General features: G+C 39.5%; 1 protein-coding gene and 1 non-coding gene across 3 annotated transcripts in view; both read right to left on the bottom strand.

Annotated features, from left to right (window-relative positions):
- AP1G1 (adaptor related protein complex 1 subunit gamma 1) overlaps positions 1-26,601 on the bottom strand; it is a 44,930-nt gene that overhangs the window by 8,262 nt on the left and 10,067 nt on the right. For both annotated transcript variants that reach the window (XM_062586113.1, XM_062586114.1), the window contains exons 2-17: positions 22,097-22,300; positions 21,020-21,144; positions 18,460-18,601; positions 17,824-17,920; positions 15,467-15,543; positions 11,087-11,182; positions 10,506-10,586; positions 10,126-10,224; positions 9,669-9,724; positions 8,663-8,776; positions 4,850-4,990; positions 4,206-4,260; positions 2,510-2,632; positions 2,075-2,164; positions 1,426-1,553; positions 725-829 (exon numbers count right to left, since the gene is read on the bottom strand). In XM_062586113.1, the coding sequence (XP_062442097.1) occupies positions 725-829; positions 1,426-1,553; positions 2,075-2,164; positions 2,510-2,632; positions 4,206-4,260; positions 4,850-4,990; positions 8,663-8,776; positions 9,669-9,724; positions 10,126-10,224; positions 10,506-10,586; positions 11,087-11,182; positions 15,467-15,543; positions 17,824-17,920; positions 18,460-18,601; positions 21,020-21,144; positions 22,097-22,297 (1,730 nt within the window). In that variant the 5' untranslated portion in view covers positions 22,298-22,300. The remainder of the gene's footprint in view (positions 1-724; positions 830-1,425; positions 1,554-2,074; positions 2,165-2,509; positions 2,633-4,205; positions 4,261-4,849; positions 4,991-8,662; positions 8,777-9,668; positions 9,725-10,125; positions 10,225-10,505; positions 10,587-11,086; positions 11,183-15,466; positions 15,544-17,823; positions 17,921-18,459; positions 18,602-21,019; positions 21,145-22,096; positions 22,301-26,601) is intronic.
- Positions 7,125-7,209, bottom strand: LOC134146477 (small nucleolar RNA SNORD71). Its single transcript, XR_009959856.1, has one exon. It is a non-coding gene; the product is annotated as a small nucleolar RNA SNORD71 (small nucleolar RNA).

Raw genomic sequence — 26,601 nt, 5'->3', positions numbered from 1 at the left:
CTGAAAAACTGCAAAGTATTAAGTCAGAAGAATTACTTCAAGTTCAGAATACAATACATCCTAAAAGATGAAAGGTCAATGGATCTCTTCATGTTTATGACAAAGAAGTTTTAAAATCATGACATTTAAAATAATGACTGTGGTAATGCTGACACAGAAAAAACTATCTGCAGATACTCATTCAGCTAGTAGATTTAAGATTCAACATCTGGAAGTGAAAATTAGCCAAGTTCAAGCTCAGAAAGAATATCCATGTTTTGGCAGAGAAAGCTACTGATCACAGAATATCTTCTCCCAAGATACGCTAAATTCTCGAAGCCCGCAGTAACCCTATATAATCAAAGCCCGCAGTAACCCTATATAATCAAAGCCCGCAGTAACCCTATATAATCAAAGCCCGCAGTAACCCTATATAATCAAAGCCCGCAGTAACCCTATATAATCAAAGCCCGCAGTAACCCTATATAATCAAAGCCCGCAGTAACCCTATATAATCAAAGCCCGCAGTAACCCTATATAATCAAAGCCCGCAGTAACCCTATATAATCAAAGCCCGCAGTAACCCTATATAATCAAAGCCCGCAGTAACCCTATATAATCAAAGATTAATTCCTTTATAATCGTACCAGCACCACTGGGTAAAGCTCTCTAGTTGCACTAATATAGGAGATCATAATAGATTATAATGATGCTTTTTCAAACACCAAAGCTCATCAGCACTTACCTCATGTGATCGTATTTCTTGAAAAGTGCATTATATTCCACTGCCCTCTGCTGTAGTTCCACATCAATGCTGCTGCCGTAAATGGAGACCACCTTCTTAATGCGACTGCCAGGCAAAATAAAAAGCCATAGAATTACCAGAACTGAGCCAGGGATTAGTGTGTGTCAGACACTAGATCACCATCTGGCCTCTGCTCAATAGATGTCCTGTGTAACTGATTTGAAAAGAGTAGTCATTGCTGGTTTGTTAAATATCTATGTAACATCAGTTTTTGAACTTTTCTGTCTCTTCACAACAGAAACAGCAGCTGTTTAGTATACCACAGGCTATACCACGCTAGAGCTAAATGTCCATAGACAAGCCACCAGGAGCAAATGCAGCTATTTTTCACTCCATTGTTAGAGAAAAACTGGAAAGATGCGGACGTTGCTTTCCCATTAGGGAATTTTCAAGTAAGGGCAACATGTGTTAAGCCCACACAGAGTACAGGCCATCCACATACAGAAAAAATGGTACCGATTGGTGCAATAGTCCAGCCTATAAGGAAAGAAGGACTGTAAAAGCCAATAAATAACAAGGGAAAAAAGCCTTTTAAACCATGGAAGCAAAACATGTGCAAATGATACTTTCTTCTACTGAAAACAATTGATGCCTACATATTTGCAACAAAGCCCTGTGCAGCACAACGTCAAGAAACTCACTTGACAGTACAGGTGAACCTTGTGGAAAGCTTCATGATGGCAGTGAGAGCATAGCCTCGTGTAACAGATACAGACATATTAGATATCAGGACGCTTTCCAAAATATCAAGAACTTCATCCTCTGTTACCTGAAAACGTACAGAAAAGTTAGGCTGAGACAGAGAGAAGCTTTGCAGCAAACCTTCCAGGGCATACTGTAAATCTCTGCCTCTCTCTTAAATGGATGTTTACTACCTCCTCAGTAGTTTTGTGAGCCTGTAGCATATGTTCACAATGCATGAGCCAAGTGTCTGTAGGTAGACATCTTATGATATTACTTTTAAAATACAGTTCCTGTTCCACACATTGAAGGGTAGATTTATCACCAAAAAGCACAGCTAAAACCCCTGGCAGATACCGTGCAAGCTAGGTTAGCACTGAAACCACAGAACACTGCCCAGTGTAGCTGCATTCCTCAGAGACAAAGCTGGCTGTGTGTACAGAGTGGGCATGCCTGTAGCATGGAAGAGAGATTCCCGTGCAGGGTCAGTCAGCATCATGTATGTCATTGCTAAGTAAGTGCTGCAAGCACTCCCCTAACATAGTCAGTCTATCAAGCAGCTCCAGGCTCAGTCAACTACATACTCATTCTCCTTTAATCAAGCTCTACCTGGACTGGTTCCTCTTCTTCACACTGACCAGACACCAGAAGATCTCCATACTCTCCTATGCACCAGGAGGCCACTTGCACCAGGGGTTGCTATTGGAAGAAAGAAAAAAAACAAACAAAAAAGGACACTTCAGAGACAAACAGATGGCTGTATGATGAAGTAAATCACCACCATTTTCATGAGCAAGCTCAGTCCTCCCTCCAGTCAAGGAAGTTCTCCATGGCAGAAGAAAAAAGGAATATTTGATTTGACTGGGAATTCTGTATGAGAATTAAAAAGAAGGTAGGTTTGTCTGTTTTTAAAAAGGGACCAATAGAAGATATGCCTTCTCTGCAATCTGGCCTCAGTGCGATGTTGACTTACCTTGAGCTACTTAGGAAACATGTTTGTTGCAGTATAACAAGGAAACTGAAGCTGGCAGTGTTGGTTATTACCTGAGAGTAATCACCAAGGATGGCTTTGTAGAGTCTCTGCACAGTGTAGGCATGCATCTCCACACTATTAGTTATTAGCTGAATCAGGTTGGGAACAGCATCATCACGAACATAACTTCCTGCCTGCAAGAAATATTTGTGTAGTCAAGAGACACACAACAGTTGTTAGGTTTCACCATCTGACTCTCAATAACACCCAGCATCTGCTGATATCCTTCAGAAGGCCACCTGATATGCATGCACATAATAGTCAAAACACTTCCATCACGAAGTACTTCATAACTGATTTTGAGCCGGATCAGATCGGTACAAGACAATACATTTTCATCAAGTACTCAGTATAGTTTTCCTCTGGTATAGCTATCAGTATTTTGAGTGTCTGTAAAAATGAAAGGATGTAGATACAAATACCCTGTGATTTAGAACCACAGAAGAAACAGAAAGCAACAGAGAAAAAGCTTTGGTGAAACAGGAAGTTTTAGTCAAAGCAATAAAATCTGGTGGCTGAAGACACCTCATTCAATCACTTTCTCAATCAGATTCCATGCTAATCAGCACAAGGCCCAGGAATTTGCCAGCCTAGCACTCTTAAGAGGACACGAATATGGAGTTCAGAGCTAGGGAACAGCCCACTTCCAGGCTGGCAAAATAAATGTGGCAACACAGTCACATAGATTTGGCACTGAAGGAAAGATATACACTGCTCAAATACTGTTCTGTTTGGATATTCCTCTGGCACTTAGAACAGAGCACGCAAAAAGAAGGAAATTAAGTGGGCCCAATTAGGTCAACTAATTTAGAAACCAGCTAGCCAAAACAAGGGTCAGAGACCATCATTCTGTTTTCATATCCTAAGTCTGGTAGGCTGGACAGGATGTTTACCTAGAAGAGTGAGCAATAGGTAGTCTCATAAATACAATTTCATAAATGGCTTCTCCAGCAGTTTAGGGGAAGAAGTTACCTTAACAAAAGGAGTCATTTGAAAGCAATTCTCACAGCTAACCCTCTAATGGAAATCAATTCCCAGTCTACTTCTCTCTGTTACAGGATTGCACAATAGCACACAAGCCAGAAATTCACCTCTTGATGAAAGAACTCAAATTTTAACATTCACAATGATAAAATCCTTTCCCGCCCCTTTGCTCAGGGAATACACTGTCAACTCAAACTGGCAAAGTCTCTTCCCTCTGGTTTGCTAAAATGCTACTCCACTTCCATATCAGCTGTGATGTTTATAAAGAGATTCAAGTAAAGCTGTTGATAACAGTTCTATTAAAAAGCTTTCATAAATTCAGTTTGGAAGAGTTCCAAGACATGATTTCACCCTCCTCCTTTAAGTCACTTAGGGTTGTGATCACTCTTCCTTGAAAGGACTGTGTATCAGAAGCACAGACAGCACAAGAGTTGTGCAGACCTGTAAGCTAATGTGATTACTGCAACGGAAACACAAACTCTGCTACATAGTCTTACATGTTTCTGAAATTGTACATGTTTTCTAAAAATCATATAGTCATATTTACCTCTTGACTGACTGTCTTAGGTCACTACCATATTCATTTAAGCACACTGTCTTTGTATATTGTGGCATTTACTACCTGTTAGCCTTGATAGCCATCTCCTACTTTATGATGATTAACTTCCTACAGAACCCAAGAATTTTTGTACAAGCACACAAGAGAGAGGGAACTCCACTTACCGTTGTTAAGACTCTCATAATTGTGTCTATGTGCCAGCGTTTGGAAGGGGCATATCTGACAAAATAAAATAAAAAATCCCACAAATTATAGAGCAATAATTGTTATCATCCAATACAGCAAGAAGCTCAAAAAATTATCAGAGCCTCCCCTTTCAGTCACCTCCTGGCCCACTGCTTCCCAATAAATCATGTCATTCTTTGACATTTTGTATTAATGCTGACATTGGAAGACTGAATGAATACACAACAATACCTGGCACATACAATAATTCAAGGTCAGGCTGCTGATTACTATGGCACAACAGTAATGAAATCATAGGATCATCTCACTGTACAACTAATCTGGGGGATGCACATGTATCAACACAACACCTGTTCCAAAGAGTAACAGAAATCATACATTAGACTAGTTAAGGGATATAATCTAATGCCTGCCCATATAAATTCTTGGTCCAGAGCACCTTAAGCGGTGTGCCCTGTTCCTCACGGTGAGTATAACTGAGGAACTAAACACAGGTCAGCAAATGAACAAGAGAAAATCAATGTTCTCTTTCACATGTGGAGGGGAAAGCATAATGACACACAAAATGCTTATAATTCCCAGGATGGACAAAAAATTAATAGTAAGTAAATTGACCCCATACTTTTCTGCTGCAAGAAATATTCCAGATGCACAGTCTGCCTTGAACTCTGGCTCACAGGAATCCAGAAAATACAGCAACTCCTTCATCATTCCACGGACATTGTTCCCATTAACAAGAGCAAAGCTCAGTTCCATTGCACGCCTAGGGCAAGAGACAGATAAAACAATGAATTATCTTCCAGCTACTGAACTGCACTCACCATTCAAAGAAGAAAGCAGTCTTCATTAATCCTATGAGAATGCCCTTCCACAATTAACATACAAGTATTTTCCAGGTCATAGACAGACACTAAATACCCACTAGAAAAAACTAAATAGGAGTGAAGTGAGGGGAGTCTCCAGCACTTTCTAGAAACAACTGTCCAGACATCTGAAAGGCTAGAAATATCTTTCAACAACCACAGTCTATCACTTAAAATCTGACCATCCAGGTATTTGGAATTACATGCTGGTCACATCTGACACAAAACTGTAATAAAATAATAATAATAATAAAAAAAAAAAACTTATCCAAGCTACAGCACACTTCCTCCAATTTCAGCAATCCTAAATCCGGAAGGGACCTCTTCCAATTGTTATACAATAGAGATTTATTTCCAAATAAAATGTTAACTGATAAGCATTATTATATCATATCAGATAGACTACATAAGATTTCTAGAACCCAGAGTTATCCTGACGCTCTTTTCAGAATCCATTTCAATGTTATTCCCATAAATTGATACCACAACTAGAGAGAGTGCTGGCAACCTAGTATTCCTTGTTGTGTTCATCCAGTGGCCAGGGATTAGCCCTTAGCCCTTCTACTTAAAGCTTCTGTAGTTAGATCTAGCATAGCTCTTCAGTCCTTTCCAGCTTTTTGGAATGAAGACTACTATCTTAAACGTAATGGATTTCTGGGCTTATGACTGTACAGCCTTGGCAACTGGTTATAGTAAAATGCACTAAAATAAGGCATTAAAATAGCCTCACTAAACAATACAGGCTACTCTGTATGAACATTCAGTGTCAGTGAAAACCCCACTCCCAAACTTTGTCTCCACCACACTGTCAGGAAATTTATTCTCTGCCTGTCATTGGCACAAACTAATAGAACTATATAAGATCCTTATAGTACATTAGAAACTTCCTCTATTTCAATTAGCTTTTGAAAATCATCTAGCCACTTTCTGAACTATTTATGTACAATGACTGTGTAGTCTTTGTTGTAAAAGAAATGTTGTAAAATATTATTCAAAATGGCCTAAAGTCTATTGCATAATTTATATACCTTCTCTATCTTAAACAAATCAGATTTCAAAATTTACTTAACCTTAAGTGAATTAACCTTTTCATTAAAATCACATTGACTGACATGAATAAGGCTGCCATCCTGTCACATACTCACTGGCAGTAAACATATAAGCAGTTCCATTGATACCTTCTTGCTCCAGTATCAAGCTAGACAACCTGCCACTACGTGGAAACAGTAATTTTTTCTCATCTGCTTAAAATTTTCCCTGTGTTAATGATACATTAACAAAATACACTAGACATACTGTCCAATCCAATGGTATTGGGCACAAGCTATTTGTTCTTGAAAATCTGAAAACATCTAGTTAGTACTGCTTCTTAACATCTCCCTAACTACTACTTTAGTAAGAAGTATTTCTACAATACTGTAAATTGTAAATGTGATACTTGGCCTTTTCCCAAACTAATAGTGAGTGAGTGAGGGGGGGAGGGGGGGAGAAAAGAAATGGAAATAATTTATTTTAAAAGTAAAGGTGCTCAGAATTAGGGTAGAAATACACAACTAAAATGTCAGCTTTTATTATCTATACTTATGCCTGTGTGAATTTTCATCCGTCCAATCAGTTCCCAACTCCTTACGCCTAACCTTTCTTTCGTGTTTATGCATAATTTTTCAGTCACACTATACCAAATGAATCATAGAATTGGTAAGGTTGGAAGGGACCTCTGGAGATCATCTAGTCCAACCCCCCTGCTCAAGCAGGGTCACCTATAGCATATCAGACAGGGTTGCATCCAGGCAGGCCTTGAATATCTCCAGAGAAGGAGACTCCACAACCTCTCTGAGCAACCTGTGCCAGCGCTCTGTTGCTCTCACAGTGAAGAAGTTCTTCCTCATACTCAGGCAGAACTTTCTGTGTTTCAATTCATGCCTGTTGCCTCTTGTGCTGTTGCATGGCAACACCGAAAAGAGGGGTCCCAGCCATTAGAACTTGCTCCCTGGGGTCTCCAATATCCAGTTAGCATATTGCTTCAATGAGGTCAGCATGTTGTCAGTAGCACGAGTGTCAGCATGGCAACATCATGCTCTGCCGATGGATCACTCAAAGGCTTCATCCTCCAACAGCACTCAGACTTGAAGCTTTATTGTTTTCAGTATACTTATGTTTTTCTAGTAGGCACCAATAAAATGCTTTTGCAGTCTTCCATCCAAAACCTAGGCGGGGCTTTTCTATTCCACAGACTCATGCAGGCTCTGGCATAGAGCAGCAGCAACAGTCAGGCTTGCGCAGCATATAAGATGCAAAATTACATTTTGGGATGGAATGCAATTTTAAAGCCAGATTACAAAATAACATCACAAAATGATTAAAACTAAGGTTCAGCAGAATGATCTAGTATGACCAGAATAGGAAAGAAATCAGAAAGATTAAACAGCACTGTTAAAAATCTAGAGATTAAAATAGAGCCATGAATTTGGTAAGTCTGTCAGTATGAACATCTATGGCACATTTAGTAACTGTTTGACAGGGTGGAAAAAAGAGGATGTGCAGCAATTCTGAAAGAAACAGAAGTATATTTGTAATGTGACTAGAGGTTAATGAAATTTTGGTCTGCAGTAGACATATTCCACAAAATGCAACAGGGGTGTGACAGTCCCTATCACTCTGGCACACATCGTATGTACTCAGATCACCAGTCATAGAAAAAATACTGATGAGCAGGAGAGAGTTCTAAAAGAAAGACCAATCAACAGGCTGAAAGATTCAGTTCAGGAGAAACATTTAGAGCAGTAGGAACTCCACAGAAGCTGGCAAAAATGACAACAAGACTACCTATGAATGTCTGACAGAAATAAGAGAAAGTTAGATTTAATGAGTAAAAAACTTTTAGGGATTATGAGTAAAAGGAACATAACCAAAGCAATGAGAGGAAACAGATGAAGTTTAGATTAAGCATAAGGAAAAAACCTTTCTGCAGTGAGCAGTAGTGAAATTTATCAGGTTGCAAGCTCTCCCACTGGCCAGAGAAGTACCAACATATCACTATTTAAATGACAGTTGAATATCACGAATACACAATATGAAACTGTTTGAAAGCAAAAGACCTGAACAAACAAGCCTAGGTGCTACCATTTGCTAACATATATTTAATCTAGCATCCATGACTTGAAGAGCATAACATTGCTTTTGAACAAAGGTAGCACTGCCTGTTCACCTGGAAAAGAGGAAAAATGCTGAGCAGGTCAGTGTAGCTTTCATTAGGACCATGCTTTAGCAGAGACCTTGAATCTTCTTGCGAGCACAAAATCCAATCTCCACTGATTCTACTCTGGAAAAATTCAGGCAGACCGAAAAAAAGTTATAGTGCTTCTCTTCTCTGATCCAAGATGCTTAAAATGTAGGAGCAGCTTCCCCATGAAAGTGGTTGCATATTCTCATCATCCTTTTTGAAGCAGGAACCATGGTTTGCATTAACACTAGTCTTCCTTACACTATTCCAATACTATTTTCTTCTACATCCTTTTCACTTTCCAGAAGCTGTCAATCTTGAGAGTCTATTTCACTGATATTTCAATTACCTTTTAATGGAGACATCAAGATCCTTCAGGCAGTCCACAATTGTGCTTCTGTGTCGCTGCACTGCATTATGGTCTGTCTGTACAGTCTTCAACAATGACGTCAAAGCTACGTATCTGGGATAAGGACACAGGAAAAAAATCACTTGACAGCAGCCGTGCATTTCTATGCAAATCTCCCCCAGATTCAGTCGTCTTTTGTTTTGTGACAGAATGGAGTTCTCTTGTATTCAAGAACAAATGGAAGTCTTCCAGGGAACTACTTGGCCTCTCCAAAGGACAGTTACCACACAGAAGTGTAAAATACCTAACAATATCCTGCTGCCCAGACAAGCATTTGTCCATTTTCTGGGCTTACGACAACTGCCCTGTTTTCATGGAACATTTTGGAATGCATAGGCAATTAAATGTTAGACCTCCTCAGCTCACATTCTGAAATCAGCATGTGAGCTGCAATTCCCAAGACTAGAGCCTTCTACCTGTACCATGATCTGCAAACAAAATTCCGAGAGATGGCACTTCATTCTGGCAGTTGCAATAAATTCCATGTCCAGATTCAGAGTAATCAAACTCTCTTGAAATCACAGAACAGGCTCTTTGTTGCTGACAGTACGCAATCAAAAAACAAAAAAAACCTCTTTATCTAATTTGTCAGATCTCCAGTGCCAATCCTGAACTGAATGCTTCCAGAGAACAGTTGGGATAAGGCAGGAGATTCACAGGCTATTGCAATAAAACACTCTGGACCAGACTAAGAAACCACTTGCTAAGAATTAGATTGTGGCCCCAGACTCACCGGCTGAGAAGGGCAGGGCAATAGTAAGCCTCTGACAGAAAAGAAAAAAAAAAAAAAAAAAAACCCACTCATCAGTGATACTAATCCCACCAACTGCACTTCCTAATACTTTCCTAATACTTTCCTAGGAAGCTCTACTTCAGCATAATCTTTGTCTAACTCCTTCCCAAGTATTTATAACTGGGTGCAGCCAGAAAATGCTTCACAACTTACCTAATATTTTTGTCGTTGTTTAGTAAGAAACGGCCTAGGATGTTAATGGCTAACACCTGCAGAAAAATTTAGGGAATGTAAATGATCAGAGAAGGCTGCTAGTCTCCACCATTGTTTCAAGATGACTTTTAAAGGTAATGCGTCAAAACTACCACTGGGGTTCTTGGCCGAAAGCATAACACAAATAATTCCACAGGCTAGCTAAGCAGAGGCAAAGCCAAGACAAACATAGCATGGGCTCTCTTCTGCACTCAAGGGAACAGTCTGCAGAAGGGTTTTTCCAACCACTCCCTCCTCCAGCTCCCCCCCCCCTTTTTTTTTTAAGGCTACAGTCTTATCTAGAGCCAATTGTGCAGCTACCTTCGGGTGAAATGACTTTGCCTAATGTGTCTCCTAGGTGAGTCATTCCCTCTAATACAAGGTTTGAAAAAAAAATATCCTGGCAAAGGTAACTTACTCTCAGTCCACTCTCAGATTTTATGTCCATAATAGTCAGTACAGTTTCATAGAGGATAGCATTTCCCACATTTTTACTTGTTTCTGTATTAGTGGCAACCTGGATGGGGTAAAAAAAAGAAAAAGGAAAAGCCCATAACATAAATCATAAATGACTCCAATGCACGCCAGCCAGACCCCTTCTGTGCTGTTCTGCAGAACAGGCAGCTAAACTAGCTGACCTTTGGCAAACAAGCAGTGATGCCTAAGAACTCTCATCTCTGATAACAAAATTCACCTCAGCACTGCAAGTAGCTGCCTCCTCCCCAGTGATGCCAAATTTGAATCGGTAAGAAATGAGAGGGGAAAGTTTAGGCTGATTATCAACCTTGCAGACCTTACCTGTGCAAGTATATCATTCATTGCTTCACTTGAATCATCATCATTTCGCCCTAGAATTCTTAGTAAACGCAGGATTCGCACCTATGTCACAAAGGTAAAGCAAAGCAAATTTCACTAGATGGAAGTGCTTTACATAGGAGAACCATTGAACGTCTAGTACACTTCCTGAGGAGTGGCAAAGAAGCAAGACAAGCTCCTGACTTTCTGTTCCAAAGCAAAATGAGGATTTGTTTCTAACCTCAATAAGATCTTTACCAGCAAGCACAGACCTATGCTATATTTTCTCCTACTGCCCAGAACTGTTAAGAGTACTCCCACTACCCTATAGGCACAGTCTGAAAGACCAACACAGGTATTGTTTCTTTCTCCTTCTAAGTTTCCACAAAATGATAGGGAATGACTACCGCTGTTTAATTTAAAGTCAGGCATCTTTGCACTAAGCTGTGCACAATCAGCTCTAATACAAGGACATCATATCAAAAAATCAACACAGCTCAGGTAAATACTTCACCATACCTAAGTCTCAAAAGACAGTACTACTAGAACTAAAGCTACAGATTACACTTTGCATCAGTTCTTACCTGCAAAAAGGGGTCACTGATCCCAGACACATCATGCTCTGGTGAGTATCCAGACATGATAAGGTTCTTCAAAATACGGACTAATTGGGGAACAAGCTGTGAAGAAGAGAGTTGTCAGAAAGTTGACCTAGCAGGGTTTTTTTTCTTCCTAATTTTTGAAGCAAGAGTCCAAAAACAAATCGTATGTTTAGATGCAAGATCAGTTTACAGATTCTTCCACAAAGTTCAGCTTGCATATTTAGGGAAGATTTTATATAAATACCACAAGTTCAGCTAGCAAACAACTACAAACAATTAAGCTGGCACCTGAGAACTAAATTATATCTTTAAAGTACCAGATCTACTAGAATGCAACAGGTGATGCTCAAGAAGTACCAACTCAAGAAATTCAGCTTCTCATAAAGAGGGAGGCTACTAGGACTATTAGAATGGGATAATTCCAGGACCTTACTTGGGAGCTTTCTTACACCATCAAATCTCCATATAGCACACATCACTTACCTGTGTGGAACATCAAGCACAGCTAAAAGATTTGATCCTTTCAGATACTTGTATAAATAAGTCGTTAAGGATTGCTTCAAGTTTGACACTCCATCCAAACTAGTTTCTAGAAAGAAAAGCTCAAGTGTTCTGCTTCCTCTCCAAGAGCTCCTGAATAACGCAGAGAGTGGATTTCCCCCAACCTTCCCCCAGGGTCTATTGCTAGGCTACTCCTTCCATGAAAGTAGCATTAGGGTTACTCTCCTCCTCTTCATCCCAAATTTCTAAGCAAGAGCTGCAATACTAAACTGACTCAAATTCTTTAGTTCACTGCCATTAGAAGGTTTCTGCACAACAGCAGAAAAACCGACTGAAGTACTGCTACTATGCGTTCTATTGCCAGACTCAGGAACACAACACCACCCCAATTTACACTGCTCATATTTAAAAGTTTCTTTCCAACTGAAAAGACTGAAAACTTTAGAAAGAAGTTCAGATTCCTCAGATGTTGATTGCACTGGTATGCTGGTAGACATCTACTCCATAAGTCTTTTTTCAGGACTTGTACAGAGCTATGAAGAATCATAGAATCAGTAAGGTTGGAAGGGACCTCTGGAGATCATCTAGTCCAACCCCCCTGCTCAAGCAGGGTCACCTATAGCATATTAGACAGGGTTGCATCCAGGCAGGCCTTGAATATCTCCAGAGAAGGAGACTCCACAACCTCCCTGGGCAACCTGTTCCAGTGCTCCATCACTCTCACAGGGAGTGACGTTCAGGCGGAACTTCCTGTGGTTCAATTTTTGCCCATCGCCTCTTGTCCTGTAACATGGGGCAATGGAAAAGGAGTTTGTCCCCATCCCCTTGACACCCTCCCTTCAGATACTTATACACATTGATAAGATCCCCCCTCCCTCAGTCTTCTCTTCCCCAGGCTAAAGAGGCCCAGCTCTCGCAGCCCTTCCTTGTAGGGCAGGTGCTCATCTGCTTGCAAAAGTTGGTTTTAACTTCCTCCACCTTCGGAATTTCCAGCTGTGGGTGCCTCAACCATCAGGGCAATTCTGAAGAAGCATAATAGAATTGTTTTTTGGTAGCAAGCATATGCCCAGCAAGTAAGCTGTTTAGGGCAGAATACGGCAAATACACCAGTCAATTAACCAGGCAAGCTGTGTCAAACCTAATATTTATCTGCAAGAAAACCTTCACAGCAGCTGTGAATATGAAAATAGTCTCAGGGATGCAACAGAAGCCCACTACCAACACATGCTATGAAAAACCTAAACCTGTGAGAGAGAAGCTGGACTAACTCTCACTGAGCTTTAAGAAAAAACCCACTCCTGGTAGATGGAATACAGCTGTAGACCTCTCCAAGTTTTAGTCTTTCCTATAGGAAAGAATTTCTTCCATTCCTCTCACTGCTCATATTATTATGAGATGAGGTTACAGAACACACAGAGGTGTTGTGGCGGCTGCGCCAAGTATATTTTTCATTCCTGGAGTACTGTTGGCACCAGCATCACATCATTCCCTCCCTCCTTTTATGCAGGACAATTATAGTTTATCAAAGTATGCTCTAAAAGAAACTCCATAGGAATTCACCCCAAAGACTTAATGAATTTTCCTATCCTTGGAACTGGCTGCTCCTGCACTCTAAGGAACTCGCTATGAATCAGTGATTGTATTAGCACTGAATTTCTACCAGATTAGAGATTTCCTACAGTAAAGTTCACTCTTTCCAACAACATTAAATCAAGACGGTGCTTCAGTTCTGGGACAGTAACGATAATTGCCAACAGCATAGTGTGATTTATAGAGCCCAACAGCTGTACATAGGTGTACTAAATTGGCAATGTTTTCTGGAGTAACATCCTATACTTCCATGGTGTGGTGCAAGAAGGAAATCAGCTCAGTTTCCCCCACTGTCTCCTTGTATTCCTACCTTTGCTCTTCAGGAATCACATAGTCCTCTGAAAATGTGTTTCACAAAACATACAAACAAAAGGAACTATGAATTTTGTATTGCCTGTTTCAAGAGGAAACCAGAGAATGCTGCATCATCTTTCCTCAAGACAGAATAACATCTGAGTGGAGTGACCTGCTGGAGCATTCTCGGAACCCTAATTAACATTCTTTGCTTTGTTACATGCAGCAGTATTATCAGGACTGAGGACATGACAAACAAAGGGAAACATTACAGCCATGGAGATCAGTTGAAGGCCCCTACCCACCCCCTACAGTCAAATTACACCCAGAGAAAAATATCAATAATGGAGCTGTACCCAGTAGTCTTTTGCAGCACAGTGAGCCCACTTCCAGGTGGCTAAATAACTGCCTCTCCTGCTCACTTCTTACAAAGGAATTACTCAAAGTTGTCTCATATTGCAGGCAAGACAAAGTCTAGCTTATGGTAACAAGAAAGCCAGAAGTACAGTCTGGGAGTGCACAAGAATTTCCCTAGTATTCCTCAAATGAGAGAGGGCCTGAGGAAAGCAGGCTCACATTTGCAGAAGGCCACAACTGAGATTCAGGGCTGCCACAAGTATGGAAGTTTAATGACGAGACTGGAACACAAAAAGCATTAGAAAGTACAGTTGATTAGCTTGCGGCATTAATCAAAAATGTGCACTGCCTCACAAGAGGCAGAAAAATCTCTACAGATTCAATGCAAGCATGCACCATCTAGAAGAATTAACTCTTACCTTTTCATTCTAACACACAGCAGGATTCCAAACAGACAAAAGGGACAAAACAGACGAAGCAGGCATTAGGGACAGATCAGTGTTATACCATTCACAGCATAAACAACGACAATAGATAGCTAGAAAAGAATGTACCTAAAGGCTGTGGACTCAGCTCTTCTCTCTTTTCCCAGGATTATCATCTTAAGTGAGCAGGGGATAGGTACCTTCAAGATGGCCCCAGTGACACTTTCACATTCATTCCTGACATATACAATTAGGGCAAGGGAAGGCAAGATGCATGCTAAAGTGCCAAGATGCATCAAAGGATGTATCGTTTGAAATCCCTAATGATATAGACAAGCCAAGGAAGAATTGGACATGCAAATAAGTAAGCACTTTAAAGACTTTTCAGTGGAGCAACTGGCCAGTTCCATTACATCAATTTTGTTCAATTTCTGATTTTGTCACCAAAGAAGGAACTAGAATCATAACACTTTCAGATGTTTTTCTATTAGAACTCTCTAATACAGCAATAAATACTGCAAAGCAAATTACAGCAAGCAGCACAAGAAAGTTCATGCTAAGAGGGGAAAAAAAATCTGAATCAGAGGAGGAGAAATGATGTTGACTCTCAAGCTCTTATGTTAGAAGGGGAAGCGACTTAACACAACATGCACCAGAGATGAGGTATCTACAGAGCCACAACTTCCACTGGTGATTTTGATCCGAGTTTACAAAACTGTACACCTATGGGTAAGGCATTCAAGTATCAGTCTGGGCCTCAGTTTTTCATCTTTGTTTCTTTATATAATACATGTGCCATCCCTAATACCACTATGCAATTATCTATAACGGGGGGGAAGACCTCAGTTCAAGAGGCTACTGTAATTCTAACTTTAGTATGAGTTTCATGCAACACAGCCTCTTAAGAGTGATGTTTCATAACTTACCACCTTCTTGCAGAGGTTATGGCTACAGACACCCAGAACTCCAAGATATAAAGAGTTTAATGGGTTTCGTGTATGGTGTTAAGTTTTTTATTTTGAAAAAAAGTAGATAGTATCATCAAATTCTTTACTCAAATAAGTGTAAGGATTTTATTAAAAAAATGTATGCACTCTGCCTTCACCAGGAAAACTAAGAGGATGCATCAGTCAAAGGAAAAAAAAAAACCCAAACACATGAATATTAACTCTTCAATGTTACAGTCTGCACCTACCTTTCTAAAGTGTGCAAGCATGTCTGGGCTTCTCTCGCACATCTCTGTGAGGAGGACAACTGATGTGTGAAGAACACCTGAAAGCCAGAGGAAAGAAAAAAATTCCAGTGCATATGACAATTTCCATGCATATGACAAGAAACAGAGGAAAATAACAAGTCATACAAAACACACTCTGCTTGAATCCAACACACCTGCCCCAAAAGATACTTGCACTTGCAGCTGTGCCCAAGAGAAAGCAGACCACTCTGTGTGCATGTCTCAGAGCAGGAATTAAAGTGAGGAGAGAAACTGACCTTTTCTGAAGCACCTTCCATATTAAATGCATACACAGATGGTAACAGACATGCAAACACAAGATTCCAAAAAGGGCAAAATATGCTAATTGCCATGCAGATGTTTGGTTACTCATGCTTCCTAGCTTTATCTTCTGATTTCAGAGCCCTAGCCAACCTTAAGTGATCTAACTTGGGCCTTCCTTAGAAGGTCCAGACCACAGCGTAGAAAGACTGGGAAAGTCAGCACGTGTATGCGGCCAGCAAGCTGCTGTGTCTCCTGCTTTAAAGGAACCCAGTCAAAGTAGCTCTGAAAACAGTTAGAAAATGCATGCTAGCTACAAACTATTTAACTAGAAGTTAATGCTAAGTAACTACTATTAGTGAGTTATAAGCTTGTAACGTACAAACCTTCAACAAGCATTATTTTACCCTCACATTCAGCTGAAACACAGATTATCTTTCCTCTCAGACACATTTCTCAGTTATCTATTTTTTGCAGCTGCTAACTCTGTACCTCAGATTTCTTGATTCAGAAAAAGACAGGAAATTTGCTTACTAAATAGTGTTCTTTTCAGGGAAAAAAAAAACTCATCATATTCCACAAGCTATACTAGTTTCTCATCCATTACAGGTCCTATCCAAAGTCTGTTTTGAGGTGCGCAAGTACCTATAGCTTTTGTCACAGCTTTCTTAACACTGACACTTCCCAGAAGTGAGGCTTCCTAAAAGGCTGTTGCAAGAGTTTCATATATATTGCGTTTCATAGAAAGCCCATCACAAAGCCTACCAATAAGGCTCTGCTGAAAAGGAAAAGCTGATTTTTTTAAGGTTAAGGAAAGCAGAAAGGATGATCCAGTTCTTAGATTCAGGTGAGCCTAGACTCAACCCCTTCCTTGGCCAAGGCTTTAAGAAGTTGGGCAAATCACTCCATCTCTCAGTGACTCCACTCCCATTTTTAAAAGAGGAAGAGAGGCTCTCCACCATTTCCATGTTGAATAACAAAGACAGAGGATGTTATACTACAGTGGTGGACCACATAGGCAGTGGTTTGTAAGACGTTTGGTTAATAGATGATGCCTATCTGAAGCAGCATGTGGAGTAAGGATTCTGATCAGCACATTTTAAATCAAGATAAACTAGTTGCACACATGAACACACTTCACAGGTCAATTATCCTGTACCGTAAAGATACACAACACGTGCAGAAAAAAAGAAGGGGGTGGGGAGGGAACTAACAGCTAATTTGGCATATTAATAGCACTGCAGTTACAACTACCCTGGCTTGAGAGACAGAATTTCTCCCAATATTGGGTTTCCAGCATTGCAAACATCTACTGCAAGACACCTAGCATACTCACCTATTTTCTTAAGGCACATGCTCGCTGTAGATGTGCCACAGGACAAAGATTTTAGGAAGTAAGCACTGGGCTGACCAAATTAATCAAGATGTTGTGAGAATTTATTTTATGATGATGTTCTGATCGAAAACAGCATTGGGAGAGACTCTTTCTTGACAATGCTATAGATATCTCAGTCCCGGGAATGCCTGCTGAACTTTGTTTCATTTCAGTCAGGAATTTTATTATTATCTTTATAAACAAAGAAGTCAGGGACAAGAATTGTTTTTTAAGGTCTCAGGTGGAACGTGCAACCTTGGGAGTCAAGAAATCTGTTTCTGCATACTGAATAAATATAACCTGGAGGTAAAAGGATGCTGAAGAATGCTACAGTGTTATGGTAACAGAAGACACATAACAAATTAAACAATATACTTTATTAAAGTCTCTGTAAGCAGTGGATTGGATAATTTTTTTTTTTTTTTTTTAAAAAAAGATCACAATTTTTCCTGGACTTTTGGAAACATTCTGAAGTGTTTCCAAACACTTCAGGAAAAAAAAATCCTGCTAAGTCATATGGCACTTTCTGAATGACATTTGCTTTCGCTGCATAGCAATATGAAGAAACACATCATAATAACCATCCCTCAAAAGTTCCCTCTAAACAAAAAGCTTAGGTAGCAGGTGTAACATTCCACAAAGAATGGCATAGTTCTGTTAAGCAAGGTCTCACAGACATTACCATGATTCTTCTCATTAAGCAAGTTCTTGGTGGCTGGCAGGAACATCTCCATGAGTTCAGGCACCTTTCTAATGACATGAACAGCACACAATGCTGCCTGTAAAGGAATACTTTACAGTTAGCTCATACTACAATGGCTACAATAAATGTTTTAGGAACATCTAACACAGTGGGAATTATCACAAGGTTTACGAAACAGAAAGGTCTAGAAAGTTCATGGTACAGTACTAAAAGCAAAACCAAACAACTTCAGGGAGAGGAGTTCAATAAAACTCTTGATCTGGACTGATGTGAAAAAAATTAGAAATAAAAACAAACATTGAAAGATTGGGGTTACTGTCCATTAATAGGCAGATGTTTACATTGTAATCAACAATTTAAACATACAGAGTATCAAAGTAAAAACAGCTACCTCATCTGTTGGAAGTATGTTTTAGAGACACTTACACACATTCCTACTACCCACTGTTTTTCTTCTGCTCTGAATAGACAGAGGGAGTCCAATCTCTGCCTATGTCACATACACTGGGAAATATTCAGCCAGTATGATCTAGTCCATTTAGTGTTTTAGATATCAGCAAGGTACCCCATCAATCTTAAATTTCAGTTCACAAAGTACTCTGTTCCCTGAAGTACCTTCTTCCTAAGATAGGAGTTTGAAGTTTTCAGGAGTTTTTCCACCTCTCCTGCAAGATCTCTGCACATCTCTGAAGAACCCATGCAGCCAAGAGTACAGAGTGCCAGCCCCTGCACATACTGTGTGCTGTGATTAAGGTCACTATAAAGGAGAACAAAAAAGCCAGTCAGTACACACACACAACCTGAACACAGGGAAAAACTGAATCTGTACATACGCTCTGGATACCTAGCTGTTGGGGAGTACAAGTAAGGAGCATCAGTAGCTTTGACCCATGTACCACAGAGTTTGGCTCTGCTTGTACTTAGAATCCTCCACTAAAATGATACAAGATTTGGGTAAACTATCAAGTGGGCATCCAATGCTTGGAGCTGAGAAAAAAAAAACTACTGAAGGTAAAAACCTCTAGTATTTTGGAACTTGCATGCAGAAAAGAACTTAACGTCTAGTACAGTGCTATAGTGACTTTGTGGTTGTCCCAGTTAAATGTGTTCTGGAATAGGATCTGGCTTTTGGTTTCTATATCCTGTTTTGCAGTTTCTATGCCTTAAGATTTTTATGTAGTTTCATTTCCTGCATATATTTACAATGCATTTTAGTTCTGACTGGTCCCCTTCCTCCCTTCTATTTCACTGCTTTATTTCACTATTTCATTAGTGTTAATGAAGGATAAATTATAAAATTTCATACAGATTTGGTCAGAAAACAAGTCATAAAAGGGTAGCACATAATTTGTATGCACTTAATATATCAAATCTAGTATAAATTCTAATTTCACATTATACTAAAGCTTACACACTTAGCACAAATACTGATTAGAAGAAAGGGGATTTGTATTTGCAAATCAGACTACTGTCTACTAAAGTCTACGCAGAATATCCTTTGTCTGAATTTGTCCTACTTCCAACATGTCCCATTCTCCTGAGCTTAAAAAAAAAATAGCCACACACCTTGAAAAGAATCAATGCAGGAATTTTGTTTAGCAATCTTAGCTCTTCACATGCCTGAGGAAGTCACCAAAGCACTCAATAAAAAGTTAAATAACCTATCAGTACATGCTCTTTGTGTGTCTATCCACCAATGTCACACAGTACTACACAATAGAGCTTCCATGCGGCAATCCCAAGAGCCTTTATTTCTAAGCCACTTTTCATCAAGCTACTTGGTACTCAAGTCACCACAGCATCCAGGATTCAGTTACAAATGATGATTCTATTATGAAGAAGGTAAAAATATGGTTCCTGGTTTGGGGTGTTTTTGTATGATGAGGGAACAGGGGAAATGAGTAGTATGTAACCAAACACGTACAACATGCAGAAAAGCAAGAGACAGCATTCTGGTTGTGAAATCAAGCGGCCATGCACTATGACAACATGTGGATGAAGGAACAGATGGCATATGCTGCTAAATGGGCTCATTTTTCTTTTCTTTCCCCCAACTAATTTTTTGGCAGCTACACACTCTGCATATAGCAAGTATATGCTTCACTAGGGTGCTCACATTTGCAGCAAAAAACATCTAGGTCATGCTATAAAAACAAAACAAAACAAACAAACAAAAATCAACCAAGCTGGCATTTGGATAAATCTAGTAAGACCCAGTTGTTACAATCCTGCTCCCTTCCATTTTGAAAAGGCTGGGGAACACACCAATCATCATCTACTAAACTATAACAAAAATAGTCTCAGTTTAGCAGCATTTTGCTGGGGGGGGGGGGGGAGTGTGCGAGGAAGGAGAGAAGGAGGGGGCACATGGGGGAATTCTAATTTTGCATGCCCCTCATCCAATTTCAGCAAGACGCCAAGGAAACAGCACATCCCAAGTAGCTGCCTTGCTTCCAAGAAAAAACATTCATCGGGACTGTGAGGCCAATCCTAAGAAGATGACAGCATATACAGTGTTGATCCCTCAAGTCAGGCAACTCTTCAGAGCTCATCAGCACCACAGTCAAGTGAGCAAACACTAGAAAACATGGCTGCAGCAATACCTACAATTTTGCGACATAGGCTAGCCAGTCCAATATACAAAATTGTATCAGTGTTACAAAAACATTCACTGATCCAATCATATTTAAAATGTGAATAGGCCTTCAATGATGCTACATTAACAACTGTTTATCTGGCCTTTGCCTAGAGCAAGCTAGAAGGTAACTATTTTACAGAACTAGGAGAGAGTTCTTTACAACAGTTTGAGGTTTTCCGCACTGGCTGAGCAGCTTACTGTGGTCATTTCAGCTTCCTGATTTTATTCATCTTAAACCTTCAGAAAATAAGCATTTCCATTCTGAAACAGGTTACATCAGATGTGGTTTGCCATATACATTCAGGACCAAAGTAACTTTGTATTCTCTTCCCTCTAAGGAAGCTGAATAGGATGATCCAAAGCAGCACAGGACTTAAACAGTCTGTACAGTCATCAGCATTAGATTTCTAGATTTAAGATACTTTTATTCTAATACAATAAAACCCTGAAGTACTCAAAATATCACCATCAGGTATCAACTTTGAGATCTTGAAACCTCAAAATATATGCTCCTGGAGAAAGAGATGGTACCCTTACTTCTTAATGCAATTGGTCATAAGAAGATGAACATCCTGTCTCTCATCCAGCAGCAACATGGCACCTAAATACCCAATGCGCTTGTCTGTGAATTTCTGAGAGGCAATGAGCTTGAGGCACTCCAACTGGAAAAAAAATAATAAAAAGGAAAGAATTAGCTTAAATTACTTCTTTGCTAAAGGAAAACAGTTTGAACCTTTACATATACATCTTGGGCCTCCCAGAGAATTCATCTAAAAAGTGTGTATTTTCTTCGTACTTTGGTGATACGGAAAAACAACAAACAAAGGTTAAACAATCTGTCTGAACCTCCCAGCAAGTCAGCAACAAAGCCAGAGGCAAAGCCAGTAGCGACTCCTTTATCTTGAAGCAGCCATTCACTGCTGACCTTCCATGACCTCAGATGTACCAGATACGCCAAAGGTATGTCAGGGTACAAATGCAAAAAACAACACATTTGAAGACGTTCTGTAGATCAAGAACTCTCATTTTCCTGTCTCCTTCTTCCATAGTCTACCAGAGGAATAATGTTCCAAAAATAAGCTGAGAGATTTGAAAAACTGAAACAGCATTCTCCAGGACACATCATTAAAACTGGGGCTAAGGAATAGCAATTTCTTACAGCAGGGCATAGACTAGTTATCTGCCTGGAATAAATTACTATAAAAGCAAGAGGTTACAGAACCTCCTTTGAAGAATCTTGTAACTTCCATCACCAGAGAAATAACCCTGAAGTGCTGTTTCGATCCCATTTAGAAATACTCATATATATTAGATTATAGTTTAAGAACTACTTTTCTGCAGAAACATGAGCAGTGAGGAGTGGACTGTCCAGCAAAAGCAAAACGTTTTGTTATGAAACTTACAGTTATATAAGAAAATTCTCAAATAGCAAATCTCAGTTACATGGTCAAAAACCAATCAGATTCAGAATGTATGTCAAGACATCCCCAAACATCCCAAATAGTAGACAGCAAAACTGAAGCTAATAGTACTCCAAACCAGCCAACAGGCCCAAAACACAGAAAGCAGACTGGCACGTGCACATAATGCAGCAAGCACCAAAGTCTGACCTACCTGTCCAAAATGTGCAGGGTAACCCAGCATGTGCATATACAGCAGCTTTGCCACATTTCTGCATCGGTATGTGTTATCTTCCTCCCTGAAGGATGATCGGATAGCAGCACATTCCTTTTGGATCATCTCACGCTCTTCTGCCTGGGTTCTTGCTGTCCGGATGGTCCGGATCAGCTCCCGCAGTCTGATAGGGGCTGGCATCCTCTAGAAGGAGGAAGAAAGATCTGTAAACCCTCTACTGTATGTGATGACTTCATAATCATATCATATTTTAGCATAAAGAAAATTTATCTCAGTTATAAAAACTGAAGGAACAATAAAACACAGACCGCTTCAGTAGCTTAGTTAAAATGAAACTTGAAAACCAGAAGAATTCTGTGTACCTCTGAGGAATTTAAGTTCTCATATTTGCTGTTCATTTTCACAGAACATTACAGACAAAAACTGCTATGCATTGAGCTGGTTATCAAGTGAAAATAACATGACTCCCCACTTAAAACAGGAAGAAACTTGGCAATGCATGCTCTTATGTTCACATATTCTAATTTTCTCTGAAAGTCACACTCTGTTATAGACTTGATCACAAAATCATGATGAATTGGGACACAAATACTGAAAAAAAAAAAAGAAAAAAAAAAAAAAAAAAAAAAAAAGCTGCTTAATAACACAAGATTTCAGACAAGTGATTCCAGTATCTGTGCTTCAAAATCCCGCATCCTTGTGCCATGCACAGAAAAAAGCAGATGCAAGAGCAATCCTGGCAGTGTGGAAACATTTCAGAGCCTCTTCATAAAAAAAACCAAAAAAACAAACAAACAAAAAAAAAACCACACACACAAGTTGACACTGTACCTTTATTACACATTAGCCAGAACAATCCCTTCTAAAACAAGTAAGCCCATCAAAATATTACTGTCTGGTGGCACTGTGTAAAGACAGTGGGCAAGGAAAGTCGATCTTACATGAACTCTCATTTTTTAAGTTTAATTTTACCAGATGGAACACAGTCCGAGTTGTCTGGCCTGGAGAGCAATTTGTTTTCTTGAATACCCATCAAGAGAAAAATGGCTTTCAGATAAAAACCGAACTTAAGAATTATGTTCAACAGTTGAACATTCAAGTTGTTATATCACTTTCACAAAGACCAGACTATACACGGACCTCAGTTTTTTCATGCATGCAAGACTGAAGATAACTAAACTATTCTGACGACATATAAATGTCATACCAACTTGCAAGAAGCTATTTGACATGGCAGTCTTAGTGTTTTATCTGGGTCACCATCCTCCCAAATCAATGTGTCATTCATTTTAAGCACTGTCATATCACAAGAAATCACTCACATACACGATGCAATATATTGCAACACGCAAGGGAACAGGCAGAGAAGCATACTGAGCTAGTAGCGGATTTGTTTGCTACAGAAGTCACACAGTTGCATATACAATAAGTAAAGGCGGCCTCACAGTAAAATAGTTGAGTGCGGTTAAATAGATCTAGATTATAAACTTCACCTACTACCGAGTTCATACCAAACAGTAAGTCATTTCAGTCAAACCATGTAGCTCCTCATATTCTAGTTGCCTATCTTCTTCTATAGAGCTTGAATTTGCAGAGACAATGCATTCATTTAGAAAACAAGGAGCTGCTCTTTCAGCATGAGGTGACTTTGCCCCAAGGCACCTCAAAGTGAAGGAGCAAGATTATTGGATACTTTAGTCCTTAGATTTGCCTTGTTCTCTATACATGAAGTTAATAACACTTCCTCACATTACTGTGATATGAAATGAATTAATGCTTAGCAATCATTCAGATGCCGCACTAATCGGCATCAGAGGAACGGTCAAGGGAAACCACAAAATTTGTCTTCAGAACAGTATTTGAACATGCAGTAAATAAGGCTTTCGAATGCTGCAGTCATGTTCTTTCAATTATGCTTGCACAAAGTTTCCGAAGTTTTGAAAATAAACTGAAAGTGTTTTCCTCACGCAGCATTGTATCAATAAGCATACGAGGAAATCATTAGCTAAGAGGGACTCCAGACTGACAACAGGGAGCTCTGCTCTTGAGCTAACAGCAAGTGATAGTCATAGGCTGTGATCTTTCAGCAGCAAGTTAAAATTCTATGATCATGGGAGACTGAACATACAAACCCTACTGGGAATCAGGAGCTATGCAATGGAACACATTTATTGTACGCAGCCTGTGCAGGTTATAGCTGCTATACTTCAAGTCTCAAATCAGTAGGCACAAATCAACTTTTCAAATCTTTTTGGCCAAACTGGAACAAAATTTTCCACAGGTGCAACACAACATATCCTCAAAACAAAAGGATAGCCCCTACCACTCATATAGAATTCAGCCAAAACCATGAGGGTTCCAAGGCTTTTCAAATAAGAGGCAGTTTAATCGGTTCCCCCCCCCCGCCCCACACCTCCCATCTACCCAAAATAAAACACTTTTCCTATCCTGAAAGGGCAAAATAGGCTTATTTAAAATTCTACAACAAGCCTCTGACAAATACCTAACTTGGAAAATTTCAAACTGGTAGAGGTATAGTATAAAGATGTACCTCAATGACTTGTCTAGCCAGGCCTATCCTCAAGAGTGACTTTTCAGAGTTGAAACTGAATAAAACTTAAGACATAGGTTAATAGATTAAGACTTTATCTACCTGGGAGGTTATTCTGAAATAAGATAGAACACAATCTCCAAAATTCTCTGCGTTCTTGTTCTACCACCTGTTTAAGTTCGTTTTACATTCATCACATAAGTGGGTGAATCTAGGCTGTAAAAAAGAAGAAGAAAAAAAAAAGTATAAAAAAAAACCTTATGAATCTCCTATAAAAGCCATTTTTAATTCAAGTTAAACTTAGATTTCTGTAACAGTGTACAACTCATCCTACTGATTTACACAAAGAATACAGTCTACTAACCCTTCATGAGACTTTTCTCTAGTATTTTCTAACTTAAGAAGGGACTACATTTTTTTGATTATTGAATATACAGTCAAAGACGACAAAAAGCAAAAGATTAGAAACATAGCGACCATACCAGGTCAGACCAAAGCTCCATCCTGTTCACTATCCAGTCTGCAACAATGACCAATAGCAAATGCCTACGGAGAAGTATAAGAATAGGGCAAGAACATAGCAACGCTTTCCCAGAATACCCTTGCAATCTCCAACAATTTGCAGCTCAAGAACTTCCAAAGCCACAAATAGCATCAAATCTTCAGCAGATTTGTCTAGTTTCATTTAAAACCCAGGTAAACCTCTAGCACCAACAATATTCCGAAGAGTTCCACAACTTGACTGCACCCTGCGGAGAACCACTTCCTTCACTTGTTCTGTATTTTCCAACTGCTTGTTTCTACTGATGCTCCCAATTCTCCTATTAGGGGAGACAATAACATTCATTCCCTGTTCAGCTTTTACATGAAACTCATGATCTTATACACCTTCATTTTTCTTTCACTCACCTTCTCCAGTCTGAAAACTGCAGCCTCTCACCTACACCCTTCCATGACTCCAGATTACCTTTGTTACTTCATCTGTGTTTTCTACATCTCTCTTACGTCCCTTTTAAAGGGGGAGGAGGTGGGGAGGAAAAGGGGAAAGCAAAACTGCACACAGGATTTAAAATGCGGATGTGCCATTGTTTTATATGTTGTATAAAATGTCTTCTACTTTTCTTCCCATTACTTCCTGTTAATTCCTAACAATCAGTTTGGGGTTCTGATTGCTAGAAAATGCTTGGCTTGTGTTTTTAATAGAATAGTCTTTCATAAACTCAAAATCCCATTCCTGGGTGGCAACAGTTATCTTAGAGTCCATAATTTTTAAGTTCAGATTACGCTCACCCCCCATGTGTTTCTCCACTGATTTTGCTCATCCAAACACTTGCTGAAAAATTTGGGAAAAAAAAGCAACAAAAAAGTAAAAACACTCTGCTGCCAGAATAATTCCCTGTAGTCTGATGCAACAGTCTCAAAATCATTACACTGACCTACGCCGACATAAAGAAGGCATCAAGAACCTACAGTTTTGGGAGATTTAGGGTGAAGTTCTCCCTTCAGCAGTAAACTACAATTAGGTTATCGTTCTGCAGTCTTGTTAAGTTGATCTAAGTCTTTAATGTTCCTGAGAAGATAGATAGTGGCTATTATAAGTTGAAAACACAATTTGGGGCTTTTTTGTTTCATTTTTTAGTTTTTTTTTTTTTTTTTTTTTAAGAAAGCTTTTTTTTTTTGCAAACTTCTTGAAAAGCTCTAATACATAGTTTGCAAATAGACTGAAGTTAGGTACTGAGTTGTTTTGAAATCAGAAGTCCATTTTGCTCTCACTCTGTATTTGAGATTATAAACTGCTGAACACTGGTATCATCAGCCTGAGACTTGTACAACAGCAGCACAGCTTTCTTGGCCACATGCCTGAAACTCATTCTGCAGGTATGGCCATAGAGGACTTCAACATTTCATATTAAGTTGACCCTAGACAACACAA

Source organism: Rhea pennata, chromosome 13, assembly GCF_028389875.1.
Source record: "Rhea pennata isolate bPtePen1 chromosome 13, bPtePen1.pri, whole genome shotgun sequence".
Classification (NCBI taxonomy): Eukaryota; Metazoa; Chordata; class Aves; order Rheiformes; family Rheidae; genus Rhea; species Rhea pennata.
This window is presented reverse-complemented; position numbering and strand designations above follow the sequence as displayed.